Source organism: Miniopterus natalensis, chromosome 2, assembly GCF_054644295.1.
Source record: "Miniopterus natalensis isolate mMinNat1 chromosome 2, mMinNat1.hap1, whole genome shotgun sequence".
Classification (NCBI taxonomy): domain Eukaryota; kingdom Metazoa; phylum Chordata; class Mammalia; order Chiroptera; family Miniopteridae; genus Miniopterus; species Miniopterus natalensis.
In genome coordinates, this window is record NC_142082.1 from 3,531,593 (window position 1) to 3,557,209 (window position 25,617).

Genomic DNA, 25,617 nt, shown 5'->3' on the forward strand with positions numbered 1-25,617 from the left:
ACCTACTGATGTATTACTGCTGAGTTAGATTTGGGTGTTTTGATAACAGGGTCGCTTTAAGTGGTCCACTTATTGAACAGTGAGTAATAGTCCTTACAGAGTGGGAGACACACATCCCCCGCCAATGATCTGGGTTTTGGAACTTATAGAATAAAATAAAAAATCAGGGGAAATTATGATCCTAGTGAGCACAAGGTTATACAGGCAAATACAAACAGGGTTCTTCCTCTCAATAAGGTTAACACCACGAACTGATGAGCGTTTCGTTGATGTATAATTAAGGGTACCTAATGTGGTCCTGTACAGTGAGATTTCATGATATGTTTTCATAGATGTCTCCAGGATGCAACCAGTGACACCATTTGAGTGAGGCCATTGGCCTCCACCTGCAAATGATGAGTCTGGAGACATGAGTGATATTATTCTGTGCTACATATAACCTTAGATAATCTAGGGTCGTAAGGCCACCTTTCTCTCAGTTAATGACCTTCATTTCTACTTGACTGAGAAAATTTAATCAACCGCAAGAGAATTGGCCCAGCTACACCTACCTACCAGCCTCTGTTCCCATACAGTCTGCCTTCCTCCCTGATACCTAGATCAGGGGTGGGGAACGTGAGGCCTGGAATAGGGAACAATGTCCCCTCACAAGACCATCAACCCAGCTCAGGCTGTGAGGGCTCTTTATCTCCCAGGAAGGGATGTTCCAGGTACATGGGGGGTAAAGGGGGTGACAGACTGCACACGATGGCCTTCTCCAACATCTTGGATGGGTGTTGAGTTTTGGATTTAACTTGGGAAATTTAAAAGTTTAAGAGAGATTAAAGCACTGGAATGACCATAGTAGCAAATATCCTCCCAGCAAAGAAGTGGGACAGCTAGTGTGGTGTCTGGGGCTGTGTGTATGAGATGAGGTCAGGTCCCCACCAGCCTCTGCTGGGGGCCCTAGCAGAAGCCAGAGGATCGGAGCACATGGTTAAAGAGCCACTCGTAAAGAATCCTGGGAGAGGAGAGGAGACGCTTGGCATTGGAGTGGTGGGGAAGCAGGACTGTGAGCCATCAATTCAGAAATGAAGGCTTTAAATGGTACAAACATTTTATATTCCAGATCCTTAAAAATATGAAACCTAACCTATGTTGAAGCAAAGTTTACTCTTAACAGATCTATATCTGCTCCGTGTATCATCCAGTCTGTAAGGACTTTCTACCTGCTAGTTGGTTGTCATGGAAACCCACATTGACACCCTCTATCTTAATCTGCACCCGGCTTCACGTGTGTGTGTGTGTGAGTGGCAGGGTAAAGTCTTTTGTTCGGCAGAACCATCAGGACTCTCGGTGCTTCTCAATTCAGGGCCCTCACCGATTCCTTTATAAAAGCAAGAAACGTCCAAGCATCTTTCCCTCATTGAGGACTCAGTTGTGCCAGGCCAGTGCTTATAATCGTGGGTAGGCCCTAGAGTTCATCCAAGGGAGATGAGAGAAGTCAGAGGCAGATACTCTGAGCTCGGGGTGATGTGTATCTACAGTCCCTGACGCTTGACTCTCCCACTGGTTCTTTTTGTGGTTTGTGCAGAACGGAAAGGCTGCCCCTTTTAAGCCCTCCTGTGAGTTTCTTCGTGGGTCACTATGAGCCTGTGATGGATCCCCCAGTTCTTATGGGAAGGAGGGACCTCACCCCCAGGACCTGAACTTCGGGCCATCGGGAAGAATGGATTTAGTGGAAAAGGAGTGTTGGCTCTTGTCTGTCTGCTTGGGCTCCCATAAAACACCGTAGCCTCGGTGGCTTGAGCACAAGTTTATTTTCTCACAGTTCTGGAAGCTAGAAGTCCAAGATTAAGAGTCCGGCCCATTTGGTTTCTGGTGAGAGCTCTCCTCCTGGTGGGCAGAAGCCCACTCTCTCCTCACGTGTCCTTTCTCCTGAGCGCAGGGGAGGAGGCGAGCCGGCTCCCTGGTGTCTCTTCTTGTAAGGACACTAATCCCATTGGATCAGGACCCCACCCTATGACCTCACTTAACGTAATTGCATCTTAAAGGCCCTATTTCAAAGACAGTTGCATGGGGGTTAGGGCTTCAACAGATGAATATTTGCGGGGACACAGTTCAGTCCCTGGCATTTATTAACTTTTTTTTTCAATACCTATTGTCCCTTCACCCCTTTGAACCTAATACCGCCACTGACTTTTTTAACAAGGGCCAGTTTAGTAAACGAAAGAACAGAGTAAGCACATTAAATATTAAAGATTTAGAATGACAGGTGTCTGTGAATCAAAAATTTGAGAGTCACTGACAGATATCATCCCCCCATAAAGGGAAGGAAAGTTGTGATCTGCTCCTGGACTATACCTAAAGCTGTTTTACAGTCATTCCCATGACACCCCCAGCACCACCCCACCCAGATTTCTCCCTGGATCTTCTGAGGATCCTTTGGTCCACTGGGAAAAAATGTAAGTTGGAAGTATGTGTGGACATTACCTATTGTGTCTAATATAATAGTTATGCATTTATAGTAGTTTAAAATTTTTTTATTACATTTTGAGTGCAAATTAAGTAATTTTTACAAAACATATCTCAAGAATAAAAGGTGATATAAATAACACCCGTGTACTTACTGCCCAGCTTGGGGAGAGGAGCATCACTGGTATCTAAACGCAGCCCATCCCCGGCCCTCGCCTCGGGACTGATGCTGATGTTCATAATTTCTGTGGTTCTTTACGGGGCTTAGCACATTGATTGTGACTCTAGCAATGTGTGCTCTGGTTTTACGTGATGTTGGGGGGAAGGGTGGTGGGTTTCATTTTCTGTTATTATGAACATTGTTGGGGAGGGAGAGAGGAGCGGGCCTCACGTCAGAGTCCTCTGCTCAGGGGCCCAGGTTTTGTCTCCAATTCCCTACACTCCGCAAGACCATGAAAACGGGAGCTCTCGTTCCTCGGGTCCTGTAAATGCTTCTCTGATAGAGCTGGCTTCGGGGTGCTGCTTACCCGTGAGATTTTCGCCCACTTTTATTGGTTTTGGGACCTGTTATTATTTCTTGCTGGCCTGTGAGTTCATCATTGCAGGTCAGAATATTTTTACCATATTTATCTACCATTTCTAGCTGTTTTGATCTGAAGTTTCTTTTGGGAACCTTGGCTATCCCTCTGGAAATGGAAGACTGTCCTCGTTGATTTTAAGACGTTCACATCATTTTTCTAAGTCTCCTTTCATGTACACAGAGCGGTGTGGTCCTGGAAGAAGCTCATTTTGACTGTGCGCCAATTACTTTTTTCCCCCCACCTAATTTTTTTGGCCTCTCTTTTTTAAAGGGCTGCACAGTAATTTGACAAAGTGCATGTAAACAGCCAATTACACGGAGTGGTTGGAGATGATTCTTCTCATTGGGATGCACCTGGGCAGGAAGTAATGGAAACACATTTAAGAATTAAATTGTAATTTTGTTTACACGTGTGCACTATTTTCTACTAGGCTGCTGCAGGGAACAGCAGGGAACCCAGCGGGCATTCCTGGGGACCGCTCAATGGACACATCTACGGCGGCGTGGAGACGCTGGGGAAGGAGCTCTTCCTGTACTTTGGGCCGAAAGCTTTGCGGTGAGAGGAACCTGCGCGCACCCCTCCCTCTGTGTCAGGATGGGTAGGAGGCTTTTCGCGCGGTTGGCCGGGTGTCACATTTAATCTTGTAGAAAGTACCCCATTTTTAAGAGCACTCTAGTGTAAGAGGTGGAGATTCTACCATGGAAAGCAGTAAGCAGCAGAGGAATAAATCGTGCCGTCTACTCGGAGGGCTAGGCAATTTGTCCCCTTTTTAGAGAATTGATAGGCTCGGAGAGCGTCCCGGGAGCTGCCAGAGCCGCTGGCCCGCTCGGCTCCTCTCCCCTCTCGTTCCACCGAATGTTTATTGCATCAGCGACGTCAGTTTCTCGAGATTCATGACAACTCCTAGCCTGGTCTAAGTGGATCTCCAGATTTTTATCTTTTTGTGCCTTCTTTCTTTTGCTGAAGGCTTAGACAGAATTGGAAACTTATTTATAGAATTCAGAAACTTCCCAGGAAGCACAGGTTCCCCACTGTTCCACGGGGCTGTGGAAATCCGCCGCCGATTTGCTGGCGAAGGCCACGCAGTCTACTACCTTGATTGACTTAATGATAAAAAGGTTGAAATGGATGTCATTGTGGAGTACGAGCACCGATTTTTGCAGAAAAGTGAAAAAAGGCCCTTGAACATGTCTGTCAAATCCCGGTCTTCCCGAGTTTCGCCTGAGGCATTGCACGCCGTAAAGACCGGCACTGCCTCCTTGAGTGTTTTCGTTATATTTAAGATACTTAACAGTCTTTATCTTCTCAAAAGAAAAGTCCTCTGACTGGACTCCGTGCTTCCAGCGGAGGTCCACCAGGGGCACAGAGGTGATGTGTGGCTCTGTCATGAGATAATCAGAAACGAGATGATTATTTCTCACGGCATCTCACCTACAGCATGTTCAGAGGGCTTCAGGGTTTGTGTCACTGCTCGTCCTTGGAGTTTTCTCCATTGTCAGCAGCACTGTCCTCGGACAACACTGTCACTTCCCGTCTGAGCTGATCGCATCAGCACGTGCCTCAGGTTCTGCAGAGCTGGTCTGGAGGCTGCGTTATTGTCTCCGGCCGGTATGATTGAAAACTCTGGGCCCTGAGTAGAGCAGGACACAATGGAATCCATGTAAGAACGGCCGAGAGCATTGATATGTTATTGATTCTCTGGTGTGCGGTGATTTATTTCCGGAGGGTGAGAGGCAGGTTTTATCGAGAGTTCCCCACCAGGCTGATAAGGGAGAATCGTATCTAGTGCAGGGCTGTCAGGAAGCAGACAAGGGCAATCGCCTCTTTGAACTAAGCCAACCCTGGCCATCCCTGGAGAGGGCGTGCGCATCTCAGGAAAGGTTGGGGGAAGTACAGCAGCCGCTTCCCTTCGATCCCCTACAGCCTGAAGGACTATCTGATATTGCAATTCAAGGTCAGTGGCAGATCAGGTGTTTGACTATGAACTGAGTGTCCTAAAATCATCTGTAGCCCCTTTCACAATTGAAGTTAAAAAAATGCACCCCCAACCCATGCTTCTATGAGAGTGGATGACCCTGTCACAGAAACGTGCCTGTCGTGTGAGGCTGCAGGTTTGTGAGCGGGAGACAGAGATGCCGTCTTCACTTTTGACCTGTTTTCTGCCCACCAGGCCGGCCTGCAATTTAGAGAGCTTATAGCTGGAAACGTGCTTAATGATTGCTTCCAGTTTTCCCTGAAGGCACAGCTTTGCACAATTAAAATCGCCTGTGGATTTGAGTGCATTTTACAGGGCAGGCCATGAATCTTCCCGGGGTTCATTTGTTGTGAAACTAGGATGCAGGCATAACCCTCTGTAAGAGACCACGACAGGTAACATCCTTGCTTCAGAAAGATACAAAGTGGAGAGGGACCATTTCTCTTCCTAAAAGATGTATCTCAGAGCTCAAGTGCCTGTAATGGCCCCAGAGAGCTCTACGCATTATCTGATGTACATTTGCTTTAGCTGTGTGGTTGTGATTAATACCTATGCTGCTTCTGAACACTTTACGGAAGCTCTTCACCTGTAACAAACAAAAATCGTGTTTAATTTTTTGTTGTATATGTAACATATACTCATTAGAGCCAACTGATCACCAAAGAACAAACAAGGGTGGTTTTACACACTCACCATCCCACTACCAAGGGCAATCTCTGTAAACTGTGGGGGTGTGTATTGCCACGATTGGGGTGCTTACATCTGTGAGTCCGCTCACCCTGACACACCCACCCCGCAAGCTGCCACTTGCAATCCAAACCAACACAGCTGTTGCATCTTGCGCTCACATTTAGAAGATATATTTTTTTAATGAATCTCTCTTTCCAAAACACTTGGCTACTTCCAGCCTGTGATGTATTTGACTCTAATTGTTTGCAATTATCACACACACTCAGAAACTATATCTGAAATATTTTAGAGGCTTTGCCGTCGCAGCGAAGCTTTATGCATTATCGATTTTGTAATTTATTGCAGTTTAAGGGATATGGTCCTCTAGACAGATATGCGAGACAGAATGCAACAGTTCTTTTCAGGGTGCTAAAAAGTCTTTATGGAACCCATCAGCTGCTGCTTACAGACGCATTTCACAGTTTAGACATAGTTTTGTAATCTGTCAGTTAATGTGTTAGACAGAAGTGAGTGTGATAAAGATTCTAACTGAATTCTGTACTTTACAGCAGTAAATACCTACTGTAGCCTGCCCAGCATGCCCACTTGTCTTTTGGGGACATTACTTGTCCTGGACACTGGTCGTCTGGCTGCAGTAACCACAGAGTTCAAGTTGAATTTAGCATAATCTTACTGACCTCTCTCGTGCACCGTCCGTTGGGTCAGTCTGAGCTTTTCCGAAACTCTGATCTGATGTTGAGCAGGGTCGGGCTGTCTGTGGTGTAGGAAGCTGGGGGTGTGAGGCCTTAGAACGGGGGGGCTTCCCTTTTTCCTTTGTCACATGGTTAAGACCATATCTTTTTAATTTTTATTTATTTTATTGATTTGAGAGGGAGGGGGAGGGGGAGAGAGAAACATCAATGTGAGAGTGAAACAGTGACTGGTTGCCTCCTGGCAGGTGGTCCTGTTGTGCAGAGCGAATGCCCTCAGGTAGCCAGGTGGACTGGGTGAGGGGGCGTGGGAGGGTCAACAGGTAGAAATAAAGTTATTATAATGAGAAGTCTTGAAAAGCAAATCTAATTCTTGACTGTAAACGTTCTGCGAGCCTGTGTCCTGGCCTGTGAAAGTTGGATCAGTGGGGCAGTTGTTACAGTCGTATGGGTGGTTACTGTGCCTCGAACATTTTCATGACACAGATTTTTCTCATTTTATGTTAAAAGGTACTTAACAATAAACACAAAATTTCTTGGTTTATTGGGGTTCAGTTATCACAACATTAAACAATCTAATAAAAATAAAATAAAAAACAGGTATTTCCCCCTAAACTGAATAGATTTATTTAGAAGACCAAGAAAAGGCATCCTTATTTGATTCTGGCCCCTTATTGGGGCTACTCCTTCATCGGACTTGCGTCTTCACCTCTGAGGTTGTTTATGGGGATGCGGTTTCATTCGGGAAGGTGCCGCAGCATCCCCGTTATGAGCCTGCGGCCGGGAAGACCAGCCTCGCTGGCTCCTGGGCACGGCAGTCGTGCCCCGTCGCCGGGCCGAGCCTCCATAAGCTGAATGATGGAGCACTCACGGCGCACACTCCTGTCGGGCCCCGGGGGCATGGCAACGCAGTTATGATCCATCGCGGGACACCCGGAGTTTACAGCCCACATTCTTAAGGCCGGACTCTACCCTTGGACAGTACCGTGACGTAGTGCTTCCCAGTTAGAAGCACAGAGAGGTAGCGTTTGCTGCCACAGGAGCCGTATTTATTAAGTCCGCGGAGCTGTGAGGAGGCGATTTGGAGGGCAGGACGCCATATTTCATCGCGGGGGTGATCTTCGATCTTCATCGTCAGAGGTCTCACAGAACCACTTACCTTTTCTTTTTACGGGACATGCTAATCAATCCTATGAAACTGAAAGGTTATGAATTTTTTATCACCACGTCGTGGCTTTCAAGTTACCCGTAAATATTTATAAATCCCCTCTTCCCAGTACATATAAAAGTAGAAGAATTGAAGACAATATCATTTTGACTTGTATTTTTTTTTTTTTTTTTTGATGCTTAAGATTTTGCAAAACATTGTTTTGTTGTGTATCTAAAAGTAGGGGGGAAAGGCAAACATTCCCAATCTGCTGGGCTTAGAAATAAGGGCTTCGCGTGTTAGTGGCTTTGTAGAATTTATAAAAACACAGACTGCAGGCGATTTAAACATAGCCTCATCTCATCCCAAGTTTTTGAACCTGAGAAAAAGCTGAGAGATGCTTGGCTGTTCTGTGAATAAAAGATTCTTCCTCTGACAAGAATGGTAGAACCAGGTGTGTTTTCTTGGGCTTATTTTCGGGGCATCATTCTTCCTCTAAGAAGTTATTTTATTTGTGGATTGAAAAACTGATTGTCACACCTTCTGGTTTTGATAAAGCTTCAAAGCCATAACGGGAAAGCATCCGGTGCCAGCCACCGTGGTTGGTAGCTGGCCCCCCAGAGCGCCCATCCCGGCCGGCGTCTGTGGGCTTGTAGCCCAGGGAGTGACGAGAGGGACACGCATGGGACACGCGATATGCTCTCTGCCACTCACAATGGCTTTGACTGTGTTTCAGGGTTCACTTTGGAATGAAAGGCTCCGTCACGGTTAATCCGCCTGAGTGCAGAAATAAAAGTGGAGTTTCTCCCGTGCTGGAAATACAACTCAGCCAGGATTCGATTTGTTTCCTGGACTCATCGGTAGAACTCAGGTGAGAAAGAAAAGCCCTTCAGCCACAGAGCTCTGAGGCTTGGCTGGGTCTCTGGTTTGGTTTGGGGTGTTGCTCGTGGGAGTAAATAAATAAATGAGGGTGTTTTTTTTTTTAAAAAAAAAATGGTTTATAATGGATAAAACCTCATTTTAAAAGAGCCTTCCAATAATATAGTTTGTTAGGATCTGCATTGCTTGGCTCTAGAACCCTTCTACCCTGATTAACCCGAGGTGGTTACATTTCCATCCACGCTCTTTATTTATTTTATTTTATTATTTTATTTTATTTTATTATTTTATTTTATTATTTTTTATTTTTTATTTTATTTTTTAAAATATATCTTTATTGATTTTAGAGAGAGGAAGGGAGAAGGAGAGACAGAGAGAGAAACATCAGTAATGAGAGAGTCATTGATCGGCTGCCTCCTGCACGCCCCACTGTGGGGATGGAGCCTGCAACCCGGGCCTGTGCCCTGACCAGGAATCGGACCGAGATCTCCTGGATCCTGTGTCCACGCTCAACCCCTGAGCCACGCCCAGCCGGGCCCACGCTCGTTTTAAATGACACCTGGTGATGCTGTAACCAGACCTGTGAGTCACGTGCCTTACATTCCTTCCTATAGAAACTCGGCAGAAAGCCAACAGAGAGTTAGGATGATGGAAGAGCTGGACGTGTGTTCGCCCAAGTTTAGCTTCTCGCGAGCCGAAAGGGAAGTGAAGCAGCAGCCGGAACGGATGCTCTGCGACGTGCTGATGGACCAGCGAGTGCTGCCCGGCGTCGGCAACATCATCAGAAACGAAGCCCTCTTGGACAGTGGTCTCCACCCTGCTCTTAAAGTGGGTTACAGGTGTTTTTAGAATGATGTCTTTAGTCTTAAATACTGCTAAGGTGCCAACTTGGAACACTGAAGCCTGTATCGTGGTCACATTGTCCCCAAACAGACTGCGAGTCCACCTCTCACAGAGGCCGACCCTGACCCCGCTGCTTGGAACCCCCGCTGCGGCCCCTCCTGCCAGTCCTCCACGCAGTCTTCCGTAACTTGCCTCACACTTTTTTTTTTTTTTTAAATATATCTTTATTGATTTCAGAGAGAGGAAGGGAGAGGGAGAGAGAGAGAGAAACATCAATGATGAGAGTCATTGATCGGCTGCCTCCTGCATGCCCCCGACTGGGGATGGAGCCCGCAACCCGAGCATGTGCCCTGACCGGGAATCGAACCCCAATTGCCTGGATCCTAGGAAGTAAGTTTTAAAAGAAACCAGCTAATGAGAGCTCTAGATTAGGCTCTGCTTTTTGACACTTGAAAAGACCAGTCAAATTTCTGAAATACGGGCATAATGAAACAGAGTTTTAACAACAGGCTTTTTAAATCACCTAGACCTCTATGGAAAATGTTTTTTTTTTGGGGGGGGGGGAGAAAAACCCAGGGCATTGTTCCCTAGAGCATCGTTACTATCGACAGTAAACCGATAATTTACTTTTTTATCTGCACATCCAGCCAGCCGTCCATCTAGCAAAAGATCATTGGCCTATAACATCTGAGGGTTTAAAAATTAATGACATTTCTGAAGTTTTGCTATCAGCCCCCTGAAAGCACTTGCACAATTACTGAAAAAGTAGTTTCACATCTCAAGGTGTAACTGGATATAGCACATAGGATATGGTAAAATAAAAAAAGAGTTTTAGAAGTGCACACATTTTAAACTTCAAGTAAATAATTGAAAATATATATAATACCCCTAGAGTGATTGTGTTGATTAGATGCCTTTAGACTTCAGAGTCATTGATAAATTAGTTTCTGTTGTATACAGATATAGATGTATTCATACACGTGCCACAAGGGTAAGTCATCAGGCAGAATTTCTTCTGAAATGACCATGGAAACCACAGGTGCCAAGTGGTGGCTAATTCTGCGAGGGTGACAGGTTTACACCGGGCTGTGTCATAGGAACGCTTCAGGTCTTCCTGAGTCCCTCCGTGTGGCCACCAGTGCTTTCATACTAACACGTGTGTATAAATTCGTCTTCTTACAGCTCAGCAGTGACCTGGATGGTCAGCTACTGCTGGCCCAGTCCTTTTATTATTTCCTTTTTCTCCATCTCTTTGCAAACCCAGCAAGGCTTTTAAGCCCTGACAGTCAGTGCTGGGACTTTGGGGGACTTACACAGAAGAGATAGTCAATAAACACTTGAATTTAGAATTAAAATTTATAAATAAGAATTTTCTTACTTGTAGTACTATCACTTAAAAATAAAACCACTGTTGCCCTGGTGTGGCTCAGAGCTTAGAGCGTGGGTCTCAGGTTTGCTTCCCAGTCAAGGGCAAGTACCTGGGTTGCAGATTCCGTCCCCAGCACCCTGGGTGGCATCCAGGAGGCAACCAGTTGATGGGTCTCTCTCACATCAATGTCTCCCTCCCTCCCTCCCTCCCTCCCTTCCACTCTCTTAAAATCAATGGAAAACATATCCTCAGGTGAGGGTTGGCAAAATAAATAAATACATAAATAAACAAAACCACCGTTAATGACACTAAACAGATGTATGAGGAATAGAGCCGTGGAGCTCTGTGTGTATTTGAAACCTATTTACACCTCTCAGACCTGGCAAGTGGTGTCATTTTTCTGGAGTGAACAGATCAGCCTTTCTGTTTTCAGGTTTCTCAGCTGACAGGGGAACAGATCCATCAGCTGGTGGAAAGAACTCGTGACTTCAGCCTTCTTTTCTACAGGGTAAGAGCAAGTGTTTTCCGATTACGTAAAATATCTCTTGTCTCCCCTGGATTCTACCAGAATGCCAAGGCCGCATGTGGCCACCTCGTGGTGAGAGCCTGGAAGTCCAGGGACTGCGGGCGCCAAGGTCGGGGCCTTGTTCACAGCTTCACATTTTAGGTCACGGATCCGTCCAAACTTGTCTAATTATACGAAGGTGTTTTTACACTGAGTTGGGGAACAACTGTGTTAGCATTTGACTTGGACTCTTGTTGTATTTTGGACATATGAAAGTAAAATACAGGATGCCTAGAGAGATAAGACTTCTTTAAACGGACCCCAGTTCAATCAGATTTCGCTGCCGCTATCTGTGTGGTTGAGATTATTTAGGTAACTTTAAGTTTAGTTTCTTCATCTGTAAAATGGGACAGTAGTTATCCACCCCAAAGACTGTTCTGAGAATGAAATGCATACCTGCTAAACTATAAATTTTGCAAGTTACAGATACGCTATATACCTATGCATACATAGAGGGTTCAGTAAACACATTTTATCTTGTAAATACAGCACCACAATTTTTTTTCCACATTCCATTTGCTGTATTCGAAATTTTTATTTTTACTTTGTTCAGAAAGGCAGGGATTGTGGAATTCTTCATTGATTGGCCTAAAGTATTCATGAACCTCTTGCTTTACACACCTGCCTTGAGTACCTACTGCTGTTTTAATATATATGCTCACTTAGTCTCCTGAAGAAAGATAATTATAGGCAGCTACCCATTTTCTGCCCTGATTAAGTCGGGTTTTTCAATACTTTGCTTAAATTAATTAAGCTGTTTGTGTAACTTTAAGCTTACATGTGATGAGCCATATTTCTGGGCCTTTAAAATTTCACACTGCTGATATAAACCCAAAATATTCCTTTTGTCGGAGCTTTAGATGTATGTGAGCAGAATAAAACTGTGACAGAGAATATCAAATGTCTTTTGAAATAGGACTTATACCCAAATGGAACCTGTTCTCTCCAAGGATGGCATTTGAATTTTTCTTTTCTTTTTTAGTGAATCTGTAAGATTAAAAACTAAAAACTCTCCTTCGTCTGGTCAACAAAGAAGATCTTGTTAAATTTTCTGTTGACTGTTGAAACAAAGTGGACGGCTTCCATGTTCCAAAAATAGTCAGACTTAGCACTAATCTACTCTTTTTCTTTTAACTACATAATTATGTTTAATTTTTTAAGACCCTTAACAGCATGAAAGACATTTTAAATTATAGAACTCTTATATCCCATTTAGATAAGAGAGTAAAGCTATTCAAAGAACAATTTTGAATACTATAAGTCATAAAGTAATGACTTAATTAATTCACACGAATCTTATATGACAAATATTGCGGAATCTTGTCGATACCTTTTTTTCCGATGAAAGAAAAGATGATCTGGATGTATGTACAAGCATACGCAAATTCTTAAAGCATTATTTTCAGAAGTGACTTTCAAGAATTTATCCTTGGCTCCTTAGCAACGCTGTTTTGTTGGTAATGTTGTCTTTTTGTTTCCTGTTAGTGCCGTAAAGCAGGACTTGCTGTCTCCACACACTTTAAGGTTTACAAGCGTCCTAACTGCGGCCGGTGTGGCTGCCGCGTCACGGTGTGTCGCTTGGGGGAAAATAACAGAATGACGTACTTCTGTCCTCAGTGTCAGAGGGAAGATCCTCAGCGTGCTGACGCGAGGTGAGATGTCTCCTTTCAAGGGGTACTGTTTGCCCAATTCCCTAAGAGGCCATTAATAAGAGAACAGAGTTGAATAGCTATCAGGCTATTAATAAGAAGGCATAACTCAGGAAGTACTTGAACCTAGGAAGGAAATAGTAAATAACATCATCAAAGAGCCAGAAGGAGCCAAAGCTGGTCTTTGGACCACTTCCGAGCTCAGTAGAAAATCTCTAGCTCAGATCTTAACATCCAGCCTTTGGCTTTTATCTTGTTTGTAATATGATTACGAGGAGGTGTAGGTATGTCAATAACTGGAAAAATGTAACTATCTCCAAACGTTCTTGCTTCGTTTAGGAATAACATAAAACATGAAGGACGCTCTTTACAAAACTTAGGTCTCGTTGGTGAAACAACCAACTAACTAAACCTGTGCGGTGATCCTGTGGTAGCTGAGGGTCTGTTCCAGTTATGTTTTCGAGAACTGGGGAAATGACCAAAGGTTGGGTCCAGGGACCCCCTGGACCCACAGAGAGATGAACTTGAACTAAAACCCCGCTGATCCTGACCTCCATAAGCCCCTCCCGGACTGGTGGACCACGGCGACCTTTTGTGTCTCCTGGAATTAGTGCCGGTTTGAATCCGTAGACAGAAGTCCCTGAGAGACGGTTAATTCCCTTCCCCCAGTGCTCACTTGCCCTGGTGGAGGCCACAGGTCCCTTTGGGTAATTCCCTTCCCCCAGTGCTCACTTGCCCTGGCGGAGGCCACAGGTCCCTTTGGGTAATTCCCTTCCTCCAGTGCTCACTTGCCCTGGTGGAGGCCACAGGTCCCTTTGGGGATGGCCGGGGGAAATGCTGACAGTGTGGGACATGGAGCATGTCAGTGTATGCGATTGTCAGCCAGGCGTGTGATTGTCAGTGCAGACGTGAAGCACACAGGCAGTGCTAGAGCTCGGGCATCGGGTCCGTATAGACACACGAGGTTGGGAAGATCTCCCAGACAAGTGTCATTTGAAGCTTGCTTTAAAAAGAGAGTTGGAATTCTGGTTAAATAAATGAGAAAAGAGACATTATTTATGGATCATAAGTACGTGTGCATGTTGGCGGGTTGATGGTGACACCGGCCACCCAACATGAAGGCTCCATTTGTTTCCCAGGAAAAGCTGGTTTTACAGGCAGGACGGGATCAAGCCGCAGGAATCAGCCGTGGCGCCCATGTCAGGGTGGGGGATGTCCCCTGGTCGCGGCACAGTCAGGGTGGAACGTGAAGAGGCCTGAGCCCGTGTGCGAGGGTCGCGCCATGTAATGGAAAGAGGCGGTTGCCGCTCCTGAGGACAGGACCCCGGGCATGGAGAGGAAAGCGGGCCCTTTCATTTAGAAAGTTAGCACGTCAACAAGAACTGTGACAGGTTTGATATGTAGCATAACGTAGAAAGTTTCAGACCCAGACGACAGAGAAGTTTTCACTGTATGGGCCTGGGGAAGCGGGGAGAGAGCGGGAAAGATGGATGAGTTTGGGAGATGTGCCTTAACAGGGGTACCCTCTTTTTAAAGCAGTTTACAGGTCCCAGAGTTATGACCTGACGTCTCTGGGGGGTCATCGTTCAGTCTACTGCAGACATGCTGGGTTTGAAACTCCTGTTACACATCCAAGGGCAGATCGGAAAGAATTGGTTTGCAGGCGATTAAGAAATGGGGAAGTGTCTGTCCATTGTGGTTCAGTGGTTGAGCATCGACCTGGGATCCAGGGGGTCATGGTTTGATTCACGGTCAGGGCACAGGCCCGGGTTGTGGGCTTGATCCCCAGCAGGGAGCCTACAGGAGGCAGCCGATCGATGTTTCTCCCTTCCTCTCTCTGAAATTAATTTCGTAAATGTTAAAAAAAAGCACAACATAACCCCTTGACTCTGAATAAAGTCTTTTATTTGGTAATTCTTTCTTTAACCACAGTTGGTGGGTCCCAAGTGAGAACATTTTATTGAGAGTGTCCAACCTTGTAAGCAATAGTAAGCATGTAGCATCGGGTAGGTTAACGGTTTTGTAATAGTTTCTGAAATACCCAGAATGTATAAGAACCAGGCAATAATGACGGTGCTGATGGTCAACTGTAAAAATCCTCCACAGCAAGCTGCCAGCTAGAAACACCGATTACAGCCGGACGTCCAGCCGACGGGAACATCCCCTGGACGACGTGGCCGCCAAATGTGAGGAGCCCTGGGCATGCTCGGCCTGCACGCTGATCAACGCACCTTCTTCCCAGGCCTGCGACGCCTGCCTGGCTGCAAGGCCTGCTGGGACGGCTGAGCTTGGACTTGGAATTCACTCCTTTTCAAAGAGGCTTAATTACAGCATGTCAGGTGTGTACCTTGCTCCCGCGTGCTGTTTCCTAACTAAGGGAAACGCTTCCTTTCTGAGGGGTTTCGAGGCCTTGCCCGCCGTTGCGTGTAAATCACGCCGATGTTTGGTCAAGAGGGAGGGAAACATGCTTGTGCTAAAAGAGTAGGTGCTTTGTATCTCTGGAAACTGACAGGCTCCCATCTGCTCCCAGGAGCCTGATGAATTATTCAGGGAAGCTTTGTTTTATGCAGATTCCAGCAACTTCCTAGTCTCTTGTTCAGTCCGAGCGAGCGTCTCATAAATTGAAAGGGAGGTTGCTGTAAGAATCTCTGCAGGTGGAATAGAAAAACGCTGAATTTTTTCCCTTCTTTATGCTTCCTGCCCCTTGTTATTAAAATCTCTACCCAGACAATTGTGCTGATTTCATTGAAACCCTGCAGAATAACTCTGTAGCTCACAATTCCGTGCATTCGGAGAATGCGAAACCTCAGAGGAAACCTGTACCTGTGATTAAGAACCATCTCATCCGTGAGGCCTCTGTTGTGTTCCCGGGGTGCTATTTTTTTCTTCAATTAGAGACGAGAAAGTTCCTCCTTGACTTTGGGACCCACATTGTGTCAGCTGGCGGATCGGGGTTTCGTTCTCTGGGCCTGAGGGCCGCTGTCCCCCTCGCACAGAGCAGAGGGGACCCCGTCACCTGTTTCTGCCTCTCCCTCCTCGGTGTCCCCAGCAGAGAGCCTCAGAAAACCAGCCTTAGGTTCCCACATGTACCTCAGCACTCTGAAATGCCTTTGCACACCTTGCTGTTTGTTATTTTTTTTTCTGAGTGTGACAGATGCATATTTTAACCATAAGATAGAATATATTACAGTACAGATTCCCAAATCCTAGGATGCTGTGCTGAAACATTTTGAATAATGCTAAATGTTTACAGTTTATTTTTGTTGTTGTTAATTCTCAACCCAGGATATTTTTTCCCTTTATTTTCAGAGAGAGTGGAAGGGAGGGAGGGAGGGAAGGAGGGAGGGAGGAAGGGTGAGAAAGAAAGAGAGAAACATCGATGTGAGGGAGACACATCTATTGGTTGCCTCTTTCATGCATCCTGACTGGGGCCGGGGATCGAACCTGCAACCCAGGTCGGTGCCCTTGACCGGGAATCGAACCCGCAACCCTTCTGTGGAGGGACTGACGCTGTAACCACTGAGCCAAACTGGCCAGGGCGTCTTTTCTTCCTTTTAATGAGCCCCCACTTTGTCTTGTCATTCACAGAAGCATTCCTGACCAACTAGAGGCAGCCTCTTAGCTGCCGGCCTAAAGCTCTTAGCGAGGACACCCCTGTCCCCCTGCTTCAGCCCTGCGGCTGACGCTAACAGAAGCGAGGGCTGAGTAACCCCGAGGTGCTTAAACATAATGCGAAGCAGGTGCGGGTCTGTCTTAAACCCAACTCTGGGTCCCTCTGAGTTGCTAAAATGCTGCAGGTTGTGCTTCCTTCCCTAATGGAGATTAGTCATGAGCGGCCCGGCTGACTCTGTGTTATGAGTTCTACATATTAGTTCACTGTGATCAGGGAACTAAGGGTTTTAGTCAAACAGAAAGAAGTTTCCAGTGCTCAATAGCATATCCACAGGAACACAGAAGAATCACTTCTCTCTCTCCCAGACCCGGTGCCCAAGATGGAAGGCAACCCCGCTGCCTTCAGCAGCCGGCTGAGGTTCCCCTGCAACAGCTTTGGGAAGCCGAGCACAGACCTGAAGGTCAACAGGAAAACGGCATTTGGCACCACAACCCTCATCTTGACCGATTTCAGCAATAAATCCCGTCCTTCGGAAAGAACAAAAAGCCCAAACCGGAGGATACCAGATGGGCGGTTCCGAAACTCGCCTCCCTCTGCCGCCTGTCTGAGCGGCCGGCCTCGCCCCTCCGAGGGCGCAGGCAGCACAGCTCGGCCACCTGACGGCGAAGGCCCGCCACGCACCGCGTGCCCGCAGCCCGCGCGGCTCAGTCCAGCCTGCGGAAAACCCGGAACAGCCCGCTGCTCACCGCCGGGCCCCCGGAGTCGCAGCCCTGGGCCTCCTAACAGGTACGATGACCTTGCTCTGGACGGCACTGTACTGGCATTAAGTCTTCAGAAGGCAGAGAGGTCGCCCTCGGCTGAGGAGGCTGAGCGGCTGTGGTCACGTCGGCCACGCCCTGAGACAGGACAGTCCTGTGCTGCTGCCCTGTCCAGCTTATGATGTAAGAGGGGGAGGGAATGGAAAACAGAATCCCCGCAGCCCTGACAAGCTGTGCTTTCCTGGTTGTGACCAAATTTGTGCTCAATGCAGAATATTTGGGAAGTATAGAAAGAAAAATGTTTAAGTGGCCCGTGATCTCACCGATTATCAGTCACCACTGTTAGCGCTTTTTTTTTCCAATTTCCTTCCATGGAAGAGCTTTTCTAAAAGGGAGACTGCCCTTTGTAACCGGTTAGTGAGTGTCTTCTATTCTAAAGAGGGGGCTCTGAGATTTTTTGGTGACATTTGTGCTAGAGAAAGTGGCTGCATCTCAGACAGCCATGCGGGATGGTGGTAGTTTGTTTCAACCTAAAAGGCCCAAAGAGCACGTGTCTCTGAAATTAAAGAGCTGTACTTCCAATTAGTGAACACTACCCACCTTTTATAAATAACCAGTGCATCTCGGAGAAGACCCCAGTTGCTGTCACCAAGATACAGAAAATTCAATAAGTGTCATCTCTCATTCCTCACTGCTTATTGGCGGCTGCTGGCGCCGTCCACACTCTGTCCCCGCCGCGTCCCCACCGCGCTGAGCCCCTTATCCGGCTTCCCGACCCTCCCAGCCTGCTGTTAGCCTCCATCGGAGACATCTCTCCACAGATTTCTTTTCCAAGATGTTTGTTAGTGGTTGGCCGAGGGGGGTTTCCTTCAGAAAAGAAATGCTGTACGTTCAGCATTTTTTCTTTATTGTCGACAGTATTACAGATGCCCCCCATCCACCCCCTTTTGCCCCTTTCCACCTGGCTCCTGCCCCCCACCCCCGCCCCAGGCCTTCACCACACTATTGCCTGTGTCCATGGGTTATGCACATATGCATATAAATTCTTAGGTTAATCTCCCCCCACCCCTCCTTCCCTGTGGGATCCGTCAGTCTGTCCTGAGCATCCATCCTGCCTCTGGGCCTATTTCATGCATCAGGTTATTTTGTTCGTTAGATTCCAGATGAAGGGGAAGAGCCTTCTCCCCACGCGTCCTGTCAGGGGACGAGCAGAGAGTCAGTGAGGGTGGGTCTACAGCACTCAGAGGGGTTCTGGGTGCTGGGGCCTGACGAGCCCCACCTGGTTCTTCCTCTGGGCAATGAGATAAGGGACCTCCTGGGACACGCTCCCAGAAAGCCTCTGGGGATCCTCAAAGCTTCACAGGTTTCCTAGACAGTTTTGGTGAATAGATGCTTCTATCTCAAGTTTCCTATCCCAGCTCTAAATTTGCCGTCAGTTAATCTTGATGATATATCCTTGACTGACTTTTTTTAAAAAAAATTGTTTATAATCATTTGTAACAACTGGCTTAACTTTTGTCCACAATACTCTCAAATGATAGACATTTGGATTAAAGTATAGGGGAGACTTTGACTGGATTGGCGGTCCACCACCTTCTCATTTTAACCCCCACTGATGGCTCATGGTGAACGTTCCCAAAGCAAGGAGCTGGCTGAGAGTCTGGGCTGGGAGCAGTCCTGGAGGAAAATCATTTTCAAACAGCCTTTTCTGTTCTGCATCCTAAGTGGAGAGCAGTAGATGCGATCATTTTAAAAAGTGTGGCATTTGCTGCACCCAGATGAGCTATCCCGGCATATTTTCATTTCCTTGGTGCTTTGTAGAAAATCTCACACAATTTAACTAATGAATTGGGGATTTAAAAAAACATTAATGGAACCTTAAATTTAAATGATTTCTTCCTAAGCTATTAGCAGCAGGGTCATGTGATTAATCACAGCTCTCAGCCTTGCTTGTGTGCGCACGTGCGGGATAGAGAACCTCGGGCTGAGGCTCTAAACCAGTCAAGACCCACAGCGAAATAAATGCCGAGTGATGGGCCGCGTTTACCCAGCAGCCCCCGCACCAGCCGCTTCCCCAGGACACGTCGCAAATGACTGTCCCTGATTTCATTTCCTCCTTGTGTGGCAGCCACAGTGTCCGTCTCCTGGACAAGATCCTGAGCATGAGCTCCCAGCGTAGTAGCTTAGAGCAGGTGTCCACTCGGAGAATCATAACTGTATGGTAACTAATTTGCTTTTGTTCCCTTAATCGTTGATCTCATCAACACATGTGGCTGCGGCCTGTTTTTCAGATTGATCCTTCGATATTCTTGAATTTTATCCAGCTGCTGGATTATAAGGTAGGCGGTGGAACCAGTTTTTAAGCAGTTAAGAATAACGGCTGGAGAGTTTGAAGCCCTTGTTCCACTTACTGTAAATACAGAACAAAACACAAAAATGCGATTTCAAAGGACACGTGTGTTTTAGGTTAAACTTTTTCCCGAGCTGATGCAAAGTCTCGTGATGAGTGAAATGAAACTAAAGGAATCACTGACTTTTCTCACGTCTACTGCCACCAGGGTTTCCAGAGTTCTGCCTCTAATCACCAGGGAAACACTGACACTGTCCCTGCTGCTGGGTCACCTGTTAGAATTGTCAGCCCCCAGGGATTTCAGAACCACCTGGGTCGACCCAGGATGAATCATTTAACCTCTGTTTGTTTTAATTCTTGAAATACTACTGAACCATAAAATGTACATTCAATGAGACTGAGTCATTCAAAAATAATTTAGACAATGTAAAATCAGTTAAACCATGATAAGCTGATCAATGAAAAATTAATACTCATTTTAAAATTACAAACCTGTGCTGGGTAATGTCCTTAATAATAGCTTTTATCTGCTCCCTGTTCAATGTTACTTGTTATGTTTTAATTAATAAGTATTTACACTATGCATCAAGCATCGCTCTGGTCCTAATGACCTCTCGCCAAGCAAGCTACAGCAGCAGGGCCAAATCCAGCTTACCGCCTGGTCTTGTAAATAAAGTTTTATTGGCACACATCTGTTCCCCTTGGTTGCCAAGTTTTCCTGGCTGCTTTTTGTGCTACAACAGCAGAGCTGAGTAGTTGCACCAGAGACCATAATACCCACAAACAAAATGTGTGTTATCTGAAAAGACCAGCCCACCCCTGGTCCATTATATTAATAGACCATTTATAACCCAGTGCTCACATTCAAAGTGATAGTCCTAATTATCAAAATAGGAGCTTACCTAAATAAATGATCGCTACAATTTAGAAAATTTTAAAATAGTCATTGAGACAAAGAAGGACCAAGATGTCCTCAGTGAATCAGAACATTTAATTATCTTGGATGATGTTTCCTCTCATAGGATTAAGATTGTGCGTATATAGAGCCGATGTGGTCACAGGTGGCATCAGCATCTTGGACACATTGACTCCGTTCAGTGTAGCTTCACAGGCATGTGAATTACCTGGGAATGTTGCTCACCTGTGGTTTCCAACTGGGGCGGGGCTGATAATTCTGCAGGTCTCAGGAGCTCCCTGGGGATGCTGGTGCTTCTGGTCAGTGGACCACACCCTGAGCACCAGGATAAGGTAGCTTGTGGCTGTTTTCCTCTTTAACTTTACAGAGGAATGGGATACAGAAGTGAGGAGCCTCCCGGAGACGAGGGGCCCTTCCTCCCCCCCTCAGCCCCCCCCCCCAGAAGAGCTTGCTAACCAGAGAATCCCCCCCACCCCCAGGGTGTGCGGGACCCTGGGGGTTTCTACGTTGGGGCAAATGGGTGAGCAAATGTCTCGTTATCTCAGACAGCCTTCAAAATAACTTGCGTGTGTCTCTTTTAAATCAGCATTTTATTCCTTTCTGCTCATAGTTTAAAGTCCTTTTACCTCCTTTGAAAAAAAATAAAAGTGCAGTTTGAAGGCCACTTGCTCCAGTGTTGAAATCCCTTGACCGCTCCACAGCCATTCAGATATTTAGCTTCTCTCAAAGTTTGAGTTTGAATATTGCCTCTTTTTGGGGGGGGGGGATGAAGCGGGGGGGGGGGGCTTGTGGAAAAGAGCAGCCCGTTTCCCTCGGCTTCCCTATTTCTGGTTGGGATTACCCCGATTCTAAAAGATAAGCCACCATCCCGCACCCTGAAAAACTTACCAACAAGGCAGTTGTGGACAAATCTCTCGGCCATGATTTCCTCGCGTGCCTGAGGCTGCTGTCCCCCACCAGTGCGGCTGCCCGGACCCGACGGCCTCAGAAACGCCCCCGAACCTGAGTCCATCCCAGATGTTGGAATGTTTGAGTCCATGTGAAGCAATATGTTTAAGCTCCCGTTTTATCGATGAGTTTAGACCAATTTCATCACAAATCAAAGATCTCTTATATGTCAAGTAAATCGCAATAAACCCGGGGAAAAGATCTCCGGGCACTTTAGTGAGCTAGGGCGCCTTGAGGCATCATTACAGGAGCAACACGCGAAGAAGGCCCAGAAAGGCCCCCCTGAGCCACAGTCCACGCACAGGGTTTCAACCATAGGAGGTGGGAGAGACGCGTGATAAACTCCATGAGCTACTCAGCACTGTTATAAAATAGGCTTTGTGTCGGATGATTTGCCCAGCTGTAGCTCACGTGAGCGTCCGAGCATGTCTGAGGCAGGCTCGGCTCAGCAGCGATGTTCGGTAGGTCAGGCGTATTAAATGCATTTTCGACTTAGAACACTTTCAGTTTATGATGGCTTTGTTGGGACCTAACCCCATCGTAGCTCGAGCACGTGGTTCAAATATCAAGGAAAGGGGAACTAACTCCCTTTGATTTATGAGTATTTTTAAAAATTACTTAAGAATATTTTGTTCCTTCAAAATTAATAAAAAGTGAGAAAGGATGAACCTTTTTATCATTAAAAACTTGCAAAGTAGAGGTATTAGGAAGAAGGACTTCTGGTTTTAATTGATGGGAGCTCCTTTTCTCTTCAACTAATATATTAGAAAGAATAACTTATAACGGCATTATGAAAAATATGCAAAATATTTAAAACTTAATAACCATGCAGCTCCTTTTCAAAGAGAAAGATCCACTCCCGCAGCTGCAGGGCAGGCGGCCTCTGGCCCTGGCCTCTGTGCAGAAGGGACCTGCAGGTGCCCCCGAGCCTCCCTGTGGGGGAGACGCAGGCTCCCGGCCTGCTTTGGAGCATGCAGGTTTCTGGTCCGCAGGCTGCCTGCTCCTCTCTGAAACACGACTGCAGCTACCATAGCACCCCGATCCCAGGAGGCATAGAAAGCTGTTTGTAAGTGGACGGTGGAAGGGGGGGCTCCTCTGACGAGTCAGGGACATTGCTGAGAGTTTGCCGCCGGAGAAAAAACACAGGAGACTGGGAGTCCAGCCACTCTGCAGGGTGAGAGGGGGAGCTGGACTTGAGAATACTTTAGAGGAAACAAAAGTGGCCCCACGAGTGTTGGGTAAGAGAAGAACCTACCACCCCAAATGAAAACTGACCCAGTTGGCTGTATTGCACCCGCCGTTCGGCTGGGTTTTTATTTACAGATTTCAATGACCTGCTTCAGGTGCGCAGGTCTATTTGGAAGTAAATTAGACTCACCTGGGAAAACCGAGCATGAAGACTTAGCAGTTGTGTAATCACCTAGAGTAGACCATGGTCCACTCTTTGATACGATTTATTTGTGCAGGTGGGTTCTGTGGGGTAAGGGGCTGCGAGTGATCCCTTAGCACCATCAGCTGTAGTTATTTGGTCACCTGTCTTTACAGTGAACCTCAAGTGAACAGGACAGATGGTGCCTGTGTGGCGGCTGGCAGCCCGCGCTGCGGCAAACACCACCTCCCCTGCGCCCTCCGCACCGTGAGCAAGGCCGGCGAGAACCGGGGCCGGCGCTTCTACGCCTGCCCTCTGCCCCGGGGGGCACAGTGTCGGTTCTTTGAAGTAAGTGTGGGATTTATCTGGCTCACTATGCGTGTACTGGAGTTGAACGTTTCGGTTATTGAAATGGAGCTCATAGCAATCCTATTCCGGTTTCCCCTATAAATTTTAAATAGCCATGTTGACTCAATCTAAAGCCTGCTTGTTGAATAAATTAAAATCAAGGAGGCTCATAAAAAAATTAATCAGCAATAGCTGTTGTATTAGTAGAGTGTCTCCTCTTTGTCACCGAGTATGGAAGTGTTGCCCTTGGTTTAGAAAGGTGGGAAAGCACTGAGCAGTTTTCCCAGGTGGCTAAATAATTCAAGATTCGGATTTGCTCTTCCTCATTTCGGTGCTGTTATCACAACCTTCAGCGCCCGCCCTGGGTGGAGAGAGGTACGCCGGAAAAGTCATTCACATGCCTGGATTTACAATAAATGTAGCGACTCCCCCAGCTCGAGTTTGACCCAACAGAAGCGATGGCACAATAGCAGCGCGGATGTAGGCGATTCCCCGCCTGGTTTGGTCTGTGCGTGGGCCCCTGAGAACGGATGTGAGCTGGGAGACAAGAATCAGGTCCTTGCTGCCCTGGCCGGTGTTGCTCAGCGGTTAGACCGTCAGCCCGTTCACTGAGGGTTGTGGGTTCAATTTCCGGTTAAGGGCAAGTGCTTGGGTTGCAGGTTTGACCCTTGGCCTTGGTCGGGGCTCATGCAGGAGGCAACCAATCAATGTGCCTCTATCACATCAATTCCTCTCTCTCCCCCTTCCTCTCTCTAAAAATCAATGGAAAAAGTATTCTTGGGTGAGGCTTAACCAAAAAACAAAACAAGAATAGAACTGGGTGCTTCTGGTTCTTCTCACTCTGAGTGTGACTCATGTTTAAAGATACGTGTTTTCCAGCTGCTTCATCTGGTCCATAACCCAGCGAAGGAAATCCGGGTCTGTTTCAGTGCTGGAGCAGAATGTTCCGGTTGCCACATGGAGAGAGAAAGTATCTGTCTTCAAGGGAGTAGCTCCCTAAGGAACTTCCCAGGGAAAGCTTGATAAGGATTTCAGGTCTTTTTTTTTTTTATATATATATTTCTTTATTGATTTCAGGGAAAGGAGAGGGAGAGGGAGCTAGAAGCATCAATGATGAGAGAGTCATCAATCAGCTGCCTCCTGCACGCCCCCCCACCCCCAGGGGTCGAGCCCACAACCTGGGCATGAGCCCTGCCCGGGAATGAACCGTGACCTCCTGGGTCGTAGGTCAGCGCTCAGCCACTGAGCCAGGCCGGCCGGGCTGACTTCAGATCTTAACCCCTGCGCAAGATTGACTCCTACTACACGTATTTGCTCCTCGGGAAGCATTTATAGATGTAACGGAGGAAATATTATTAGCAATATTAATGTCACAGCCTGTTTTATACCTGTCTTGTGTCCAAAATTAGTAAGAGTAAGAGGAATACACTGGAACTCCTCAAACCAGCTCCAGTGATTCCACAGGGACTCGTTCTTTTCTCGAGAGATGCAGGAAGTTTAGTGTTAGAACCGTGACAAATCTTTGACCTTAGTTTTACCTAAAACGGATCTATAGCAGGGACACCGTGTTTGCTTTACAGCAAGACAGAGGGAAGCTCAGGATTATGGTGATTTTCTGTGTGATCCAAGCAAACCTGTAAGACGCGCTTCTTATAGGATATGAGCTTTCTTAAAGGCAGCAACTAATGGCTTGCATGGGTGTTATGATGTCACACTGACACATGGCACTCAGCAGAGGCGCCGGGCTCAGCCCCGTGTCGTTTCTCCTCCGTCTAAACCCCGCCTCTCTGTCCCCGTAGTGGGCAGACCTGTCCTTCCCACTCTGCGACCACGGCAAGCGCTGCCTCGTGAGGACAGTGCTGAAGATGGGACGTAACAACGGGAAGCGTTTTTTCGTGTGTCCACTTGCTAAGGAAAAGCAGTGCAGCTTCTTCCAGTGGGCAGCCAGCGAGCCGGGAGTCGACGTTACTCCAGGACGCTAATATGTTCTCCTTCCGCGGAGTATCTGGCAGTTAATCTCTTCAAACAACATGCGGATGCCCTTTATTTTAATAGGTTGGTTGTAGAATTTCTATGGCACATTGTAAAGCTATTGCAGCGTTTAAGAACTTCATTTTTTTATGCGGGCCGTCTTTGCATTCTGTGGCCATGTGTATTTTTTGCGTTGATGAATGCTATCGGCGTTTCATCAACTGTACAGTGTATTACACTTAGTATGTATATTTAATGTGTTTATTAATGACAATAAAGTATTTTTAGTATACTCTCAGTCTCTTGTAATTTCTTGGGGCAAGAAATTATTTCTTTTAGGAGAGGATTATGTAGTACAGTAAAATACTAAGCTATCCTGTCTGAAATGGGTAATTTTCTCAGGTATCGCCGGGACTCAAAATACGTGATTGCAGGTGCTTTTTGTTTTCTTAATTTAAGGAATAAGAGCTCCATTATGGAAAAGAGTGTTTTCTTTTTTAAAA

At 46.6% G+C, this 25,617-nt stretch overlaps 1 protein-coding gene across 1 annotated transcript; it reads left to right on the plus strand.

Annotated features, from left to right (window-relative positions):
• The first annotated feature begins 3,469 nt into the window (after window positions 1-3,469).
• NEIL3 (nei like DNA glycosylase 3) lies at window positions 3,470-25,406 on the plus strand. Its single transcript, XM_087814067.1, has 9 exons — window positions 3,470-3,590; window positions 8,273-8,407; window positions 9,030-9,243; window positions 11,061-11,135; window positions 12,678-12,844; window positions 14,948-15,180; window positions 16,820-17,240; window positions 22,972-23,143; window positions 24,943-25,406. The coding sequence occupies exons 2-9, from the start codon at window positions 8,286-8,288 to the stop codon at window positions 25,123-25,125; spliced, it is 1,587 nt and encodes a 528-aa protein (XP_087670193.1). The 5' UTR covers window positions 3,470-3,590; window positions 8,273-8,285; the 3' UTR covers window positions 25,126-25,406.
• Window positions 25,407-25,617: the final 211 nt, after the last annotated feature.

Bases quoted from the DNA above. Each gene is read 5' to 3' on its own strand.
- NEIL3 (XM_087814067.1), top strand. From the start codon at position 8,286: ATGAAAGGCTCCGTCACGGTTAATCCGCCTGAGTGCAGAAATAAAAGT. The intron at 11,136-12,677 runs GTAAGAGCAAGT...GTTTCCTGTTAG, and splicing joins TCAGCCTTCTTTTCTACAGG to TGCCGTAAAGCAGGACTTGC. The intron at 15,181-16,819 runs GTGTGTACCTTG...TCTCTCTCCCAG, and splicing joins GCTTAATTACAGCATGTCAG to ACCCGGTGCCCAAGATGGAA.